Source organism: Citrus clementina, unplaced genomic scaffold, assembly GCF_000493195.1.
Source record: "Citrus clementina cultivar Clemenules unplaced genomic scaffold, Citrus_clementina_v1.0 scaffold_1, whole genome shotgun sequence".
Classification (NCBI taxonomy): Eukaryota; Viridiplantae; Streptophyta; class Magnoliopsida; order Sapindales; family Rutaceae; genus Citrus; species Citrus x clementina.
This window is the reverse complement of record NW_006263303.1, coordinates 26,200,247-26,208,169: the sequence shown is the minus strand read 5'-3', so window position 1 is coordinate 26,208,169 and position 7,923 is coordinate 26,200,247. Positions and strand designations below refer to the sequence as shown.

The following is a 7,923-nucleotide window of genomic DNA, read 5'->3' as shown; positions in this document are numbered from 1 at the left end:
TTATTGTTTATCATTAAATGTGATCCCAAATATTTATTGTTTTTCATTAAATGAAATCCCAAATATGGAACCATCATATTGAAGGATAGAGATTTGTGATGTTAAACAATTAAACTCAAAATCAAAGCGTTCACATTTACAAACTTTCTTCCCAAATCAAGTCCACCCACATCACGCCGCGTGGACAAAGCCTTCACTCGCACAAAGACACGCGGTGTAAGCAAACACACCAGAATCTTTACTCTGTCTGAGAAAGAAAAAGTAAGCAGAGACCAGACCAAAGAGTCCAAAGACTGGAAACTCGAGACCCAATTTGCCCTGTTATTTCGTTCATTTTTGGTCTTCCTTTTAGTCGTTTGCACTTCGCAGCTTCAAATTGACCCTATTCGATCTCATCCTTCAGCTCGTGTGGCGGAATCGAACTCGCCAATTCGAGCTCTGTTGATCGAGGTGCGTTTTGTCAAATTCTGATGATTCCACTTCACAGTCGCTTGGCTTTTATTGTAATTTTCATTTTAAAATTACATTTTATTTTTTGTAGTGTTTCTCGTTTTTAAAGCCCGGTGTGAATTTTCGCAGAAATTTTCTCTGTGGAGAAACAACTAATTTTGGATTATCATTATTGTTGGTTCTTGTATTTTTTTGTTTTTGTTTTTGTTTTAGGGTTTAGTTTCTTCCCTGTTAATAAGAATTCAATAAATTTATTTTTTTAAGGGTTTCTGATTTTTGGTATGTGTTTGTGGTATGAAGAAGACTTTATATGATTATTTTGGTAAATTTTATGATTTTCTTTTTCAAAGTTTAGATCCTTTTGTTGTCAGACTCTTATGTTGTTAATTAAGTTTTGGGTGAAAGGATTTAATTTGAACTTGATCTGATAATAATGACAAATAAAGCTTATGCGTTTGGTCTTAATGATATTTCTTGTTTTGGTTCTGAGATAGCACATAGGTCTTAGTTGTAATATTCTTAAGTACTAGCTCAAAATAAGAAGTTAATTTGGTATGTGGAAAATTTAAGTGAAGTATAGATTCTGTCTAATATTAAGTTTTATGCTTACATTCTTACCAACATTGAAACAACCATGGTTTCAGGTTAACAGGTGATTTCAGTTTGGAGATTCTGATGCTGAAGAAATAAGTAGAGTTGTACTTTGCGTGTATCAGGCTGGAAAATGATGGAGGGTGGTTCAAAGTTTCCTGGAATAATAGGGCTAAACAACCATGTTAACAACTATGATGATTTGTCCCAAGGATTTTACCATAAACTCGGTGAGGGAACCAACATGTCAATTGACAGCTTTAGCAGCTTGCAAACGAGCAACGGCGGAGGTTCTGTTGCGATGTCTGTAGATAACAGCAGTGTTGGATCAAATGAATCCCATACTCGCATTTTGAACCACCAAGGGTTGCGCCGCCGTGCTAATGATAACTACTCTGTTGCACATAGTGTGAATCGTCGAGGAAGAGTTTCACATGCTTTAAGTGATGATGCCTTGGCTCGAGCTCTTATGGATAGCAACTCTCCAACGGAGGGGCTTGAGAATTTTGATGAGTGGACTATTGATTTAAGGAAGCTCAACATGGGAGATGCTTTTGCACAAGGTGCCTTTGGGAAGCTCTATAGAGGAACCTACAACGGTGAGGAGGTGGCTATCAAGATCTTGGAGAGGCCAGAAAATGATCCAGAAAAAGCACAGGTGATGGAGCAGCAATTTCAACAGGAAGTCATGATGCTGGCCACTCTAAAACATCCAAACATAGTGCGGTTCATTGGTGCATGCCGTAAGCCAATGGTCTGGTGCATTGTCACTGAATATGCAAAAGGAGGTTCAGTTCGGCAGTTTTTAACCAAGCGACAAAATCGATCAGTGCCGCTGAAATTGGCAGTCAAGCAAGCCTTGGATGTGGCAAGGGGAATGGCATACGTTCATAGGCTTGGCTTAATTCATAGGGATTTGAAATCTGATAACTTACTGATTTTCTCTGATAAATCCATCAAAATTGCCGATTTCGGGGTAGCTCGGATTGAGGTGCAGACTGAGGGAATGACTCCGGAGACTGGCACATACCGCTGGATGGCTCCGTAAGATATTTTGTCTCCATCGCTTCCAATAAGTTTTTTTTTTTTCTCTGTTTTTTTCCTTTCCATTCAACTTTTCTAAATAATTATGCAATTATTTTGTGGCTCTTATTATACTTACTAGATTCATATGCAGACTTTATATGGCACTTATTATATTTTTCCAGTGATAATACTCTGTGGACTTTCCACAGTTTCTTTTGCTTGATTTTTGTACTCTTCACCATTTGCTGAGGGAAATATTACTATTTTGTAGTTAGTTAAAGCTTTAGACTGGAATGTGTTAAGAGTAACTTGTATGAAATGCTGCATGTGAAGAAATTTGATAACAGAAAAGAGTTGTATTATCATTTGTGATTTATAATGTCACGTGTTTCCTCAAAACTTACTGTTTTAATTCTTCCTTAATTTGAGTTTATAGCCATATTTATTCTCTGTATTCCGCACAACTGATTCTGACTAGATAGCGATATCTCAGACCATTTCTGTGTTATGACGGGAGTACTACCTTAACTAAAGTTCCCCCTGTGTATTCTGGAATTATAGAAATCACTTTAGTTAGGAAGGGTGTAGAAACTCTTCATTACTGCTTCTTAGTGGTTTCCCAAGGCTTGGAGATGTCGTAATGGGTTGATTTGAAGAGACGGAGGAAACTTTTAGTTTTTCGTGGGTGTATCCACTTGATATTTTTTTTGTCGGATCATTTGATTTTTGTGTAAATGAGTTTTTATAATGTGTACATTGATGGTCCTTATGATTGATTCAATATTCTTTATCATGTCCTTGATTGCGTTGACAGATGATATATCATGGATTAATTGGTATATCATGGATTAATTGAGCCATACTTTCTCTATGATTATACTACCTTTTGTTGTTTCTAGACATCATGATAAAAGCATTTACCGTTATACTCTGACAATGTGAATAGTTGATTACTTTGGTGCTTCAAGTTTCTATTAGTGACATAAAGATTAGGATGAGTTATGGTCTAGGCTTTCTTTGTCAAATTGTTTCTGTTTCCACTCTATGGTCTTGTGTGCATTCCCTTTCTTCTTACCAAATAAGACTTAGTATTAACCAATGGTCTTGTGTGCATTCCATTTCTTCTTACCGAATAAGACTTAGTATTAACCAATGGCCTTGTGTGTATTCCATTTCTTCTTACCAAATAAGACTTAGTATTAACCAGCATTTGGCATTTGATCTGCTATAGGTTTAAAATTTTGGATATGATCGAATGATAGGAAATTGATAAAAAAACAAATTATTACCATTATGTCATATCTTTTCCACTAAGCCATCATGTAATCAAAAAATATTTCCTTACAAAAAACGACAACAGAGGAACAAACAGCATATATTAAACATAAGTTAAATAAAAGTGCCAAAAAAGGCCAAAATTCTTTGGAACTGTACTGTGGCAGCTCTGTTTTGGGTAATATAGCTAAAAGAAATCTTTGTACTTTTGAAAGGAAAAATGCAGATAACATTGAAGATTTATGGGATAGAGTCCGTCTTCTTGCTTCACTCTGGGCTTCAGTTTCGAAGGAGTTCCAAGATTCATCTTTTTTCTTCATCCATCTAAGCTGTGAGAGTGTTTTGAGATAGGTTTCTAGGCTGGTCTAGTATTCTAGAGGGGTGATTGATCTTTTTTTGCATATAACAGAAAAGTTTTCATTATTTTGCTTTCTTAGTGGCAGCTGGTCGATGATTCTTCATCTTTGACAATTTACCCCCCCCCCCCCCCCCCAAAAAAAAGCAGCCAAAAAAGGAAACAAAATTAAGAGAAATGAAAAAGAAATAAGGATGTAATTACATAAATGTTAAGTCATAATATCAGATGAGATCAAGAATTTCACTTGTAGGTTAATGAATGTAAAGCTTAATAAGTTTGAGATGCTGGTTAAGGCTGTGTGTTTGATGTAAAGGGTAAATTGAGGTTTGATTTGAGATCAAATTTTACTAATCAAAACTTAAAAAAAGGTTCAAAGTTGCTATATATTAATATTTTAAAAACACTAAATGAACAAATTAGGATATGAATTTTGTATCCTAACTAATGCGGTATCTATTAAATTCTGTCATATGTAAGGTCACTGTTGACTTTTCATTCAATATTTAATTTGATAGTTTTTGCACCCGACAGTTTGTGGCATGTCAATCTCACATTAGTTACAAACTTTGTATTCTTATTCGTAGAGCTTAGGTCAAATTCGAACTTAAGATTCAAGGTAAGAGTTGCAAAAAAGTAACTCTTGAAGTTTGTAGAATTGGGGAACATGTGGAGAAGGATAATAACTAAATAAAACAACTTAGGGTTGCTTGCGAAGTTTGTAATTTGGATTTCATATTTAATGAGCACTGATGCCAACATGTAGGGATTCAAGCTCAATATGAGCATAAGTTTGCTCAAAAGTTGTAACAAGGAGAACACATTAAAATTGTTTGGTTTAGGATTGGCGGATACCTAGGCAACAAATTTAAGATTCAAGGCCATAGTTGCAATAAAAGTAACTCTCTTAAAGTTGGTGGGAAACATGTAGAAAAGGATAATGAATTAAAAAATTAAAATAAAAACTCTGGTTTGTTGCAAAGTTTGTAAGTTGGAATTTGTGTTTAGTGAGCCCAAATACCAGCATTTTGTGATTCTAGCATGGTTGTAGATTGTTGAAGATGCTAGGGAACAAACTTAGGATTCAAAAGGGAGTTGCAATAAAAGAAACTGTCTTAAAGTTTGGTGAATTGGAGAAAATGTAAAGAAGGATAATAAATTAAAAAAAAGAAAACTTATAATTTTGCTTGTGAAGTTTGTATGGTGGATTTCGTATTCATTGAGCACTATTGCCAACAAATGGTGATTCAAACTGAAGCCCAATCTGAGCATAGGTGAGCTCAGGAAGTTATGACATGAAGAATAACTTAAAGTTGCTTGGTCCTAGGATTGGCTGAAACGCCAATAAAAGTATGCTAAGCCAAGGAGGGTTCTTGGACACTACTTAAATATTATAATTTAAAAATAACTAGCATACTTTTTGAACCATCTAGCAATTTCTATGTACAAAACGTTAGGTTCTTTTTAATGGGACTAGAAAATAGGATGGCTTAGTTGGCAAATTCAGAATAACTGTTACAAGCATGGTATGTCCTTGCAGGTAGACTTTTATCTGCCCCTCGAAGGATTCTCAAACCTTCCATTTTATGTTATTATCCTGATGGAAAGATCGGCAGGAAGCTTTTGCTTGCTCTCATTAGGTTCTTGTTCGATCCTTCAATGTATATGGTAGAACCATTACAATTGGAGAAATATGTCTTACTTCTGCTCTAACTTATGGACTTTTCCGTTAATGTTGCAAGTATATTTGGCATTCCTTTTCATTCGACCAAAGATCAAATACCTTGACTTCAATGTGACCAAATTGTCAAAATATTCAAAACCCCTGCATTTCCATAAAAAACCTTTAATCGTCAAGATAACTTCAAACTAAAGCTAATTTCACAACGGATTAATAATAGTATAATCTTAAAACCCATGAATTTTATGTTGTCATTGCGTGTTCCCCAATAAACTGAAAACGCTTAAGTTGCCAAAAATTGTTATTTCACAAGTAATCTAGTGCTAAGGTATCCATTTTGATGTTATAAATTCAAACGTACACTCATATGTACTCGTGCCTCTTTCTTTAGATCCTTGGCAGTTGTTGACTCGTGTCCGTGTTGAAGCATGACACCGCAGCTTTGTTCGTAACCTATGTGTGTAAACTTAAGGCAACGAAGTCTTCCTTAACTGATTAGTATTTTTTTTTGGCGTTGCTTCCTTCGTTCCTTTTCTTGGAATTGCTTCCTTGATTATTCGATCAAAGATTATAACTTCCTTGTTTGCATGTGATATACTTAAGTATATCTGCTCAATGTTATTGCCAAAAAGTTTAAACATTCATAATTGTTTTCTTATCCTTTATCACGTCATTGTACTTTTACTTTGAATAGAGGGAAGGAAGAGGTGTCCATAATTTGCCAAGTGTAGAGCTAGATACACAGTTATCATGGATATGTGGGGCAGTTTGGAAGTATTTTATTTTTAGGAACCCCAACTTGAGTAGGAATTTTCTGGAGATTTGTCTTATTTGCCTAATCTAATTTATCCTTATAACACGTACATGTAATAAGAGGATTGCCCAATAGACAGCTTGAAAAATTGAGCTTGTAAATGGTGTCTGTCCGGTTGACTTTATTGAACTCTTGCATATTTGGTTATCAGATTATTCGAAATTTGACCATTGTCTCTCTCATTTTTCATGTTTTGTTGGACTTGATACATTGTGCATTAAATGTATTAAGTATCAATATCTTGAATTATTATGGTGTCAATTGGAGTTCTCACTGGTATTTATTGATCGAATTAATGAGCTTGTGTCAACTTGGTTGTCATTCTGCAATTTCATATATGGATTATGAACGTTTCTGTTTGTTTGTTCTGTTTGGAGAGATTTTGCTTAGTAAATAGATAGATATTATCGATAATAGGAGTTTGCACTGGGATGTTATATCTCTGGGGTTTAGACATGGTAAAGGTTGTAGGTTTTGGCAGTAGTTTGTTAGTATTGACATGTGATCTATTGAAGGATTTGGATTAGCAAGTGAATGGGCGGAGAGTTGTTAGTATTGACATGTGATCTATTGATGTGTGCTGCACCATTATAATTGTGGATAGGACAAAATTGAAAACCGTTGCAATGATTGTTGGAAGTGCCCATAGGAAGAAGGACAAAAGTGTATGCATAAAAATGTGCAATGCGGATTAACTAGAATAACTAAAAGTCTTGCTGCCTTGAAGTAAGGTGTTATTACCCGCATAAGAATTTATGTGGTCTGTCAAAATAAAATTGGTTTACATAGTCTGCTATAGCTATAAAATTTTGTAGAAGTGGAAAGAGGAAAATTTACCACGTAATATTGACAGTAAGTATGACATTTGCACATGTCATTCATTTGTTATTGTACTTTGTTTGTTTTGACAAGTGGTTAATCAAAATCAAGTTTATTAATATATTGTGTCAGCTTCTTTATTTTCTTGAATTCAACTATGGGGCATGCTACTTGACTGTTGCTGTTATGTCTCTGCAGGGAAATGATCCAGCACAGGCCTTACACTCAGAAAGTAGATGTTTATAGCTTTGGTATTGTTCTTTGGGAACTTGTCACTGGAATGCTTCCGTTCCAGAACATGACAGCGGTGCAGGCAGCATTTGCAGTTGTCAACAAGGGCGCACGCCCGATCATTCCTAATGATTGTCTACCTGTTCTTGGTGAGATTATGACGCGGTGCTGGGATGCCAACCCTGATGTCAGGCCACCATTCGCTGAAGTTGTCGCAATGCTCGAGCATGCGGAGACAGAAATCATGACAACTGTCCGCAAGGCCCGTTTCAGGTGCTGTATTACACAACCAATGACAACTGACTGATCTCCAGGGGACAAAAGATGTAAATTAAAAAGAATCCAAAAAGAAGCCCAAAAGAACAGAGGAAGACAAGGGAAAGAAAGCAGAGGGATTATGATTTTATCTTAGCCTTGTGTATTTATCAGGTTTTAAGTTCTTTCTTAAGATAGCAAAAACAGAATGACAAAAGTTATGATAAAGAAGTCTGTGTTTACTGGGGTTTCTATCCAGTGGATATTATGTTGCTAAATTAGCATTGTGATGTGGATATTTGATGTCTATGTATACATGCCTGCATTGTCTAGCTTTGTTTCCTTGCGAGAAGGGTCATCAGCTCCCGAGAGTTTCTATTTCTCTCAGATGATGCTTCATTCCGTTTTGATTGCTCTGGTCTTTTG

At 35.6% G+C, this 7,923-nt stretch overlaps 1 protein-coding gene across 1 annotated transcript; it reads left to right on the top strand.

Moving 5' to 3' along the window:
- The first annotated feature begins 213 nt into the window (after positions 1-213).
- LOC18055879 (serine/threonine-protein kinase STY13) lies at positions 214-7,829 on the top strand. The gene is made up of 3 exons (XM_006453097.2): positions 214-450; positions 1,095-2,085; positions 7,210-7,829. Exons 2-3 carry the CDS (start codon positions 1,175-1,177, stop codon positions 7,547-7,549), a joined length of 1,251 nt encoding a protein of 416 aa, XP_006453160.2. The 5' UTR covers positions 214-450; positions 1,095-1,174; the 3' UTR covers positions 7,550-7,829.
- The last annotated feature ends 94 nt before the right edge of the window (positions 7,830-7,923 follow it).

Coding starts and splice junctions, on each gene's coding strand:
- LOC18055879 (XM_006453097.2), top strand. CDS start 1,175: ATGATGGAGGGTGGTTCAAAGTTTCCTGGAATAATAGGGCTAAACAAC. Junction 2,086..7,209: donor ACATACCGCTGGATGGCTCC/GTAAGATATTTT, acceptor ATGTCTCTGCAG/GGAAATGATCCAGCACAGGC.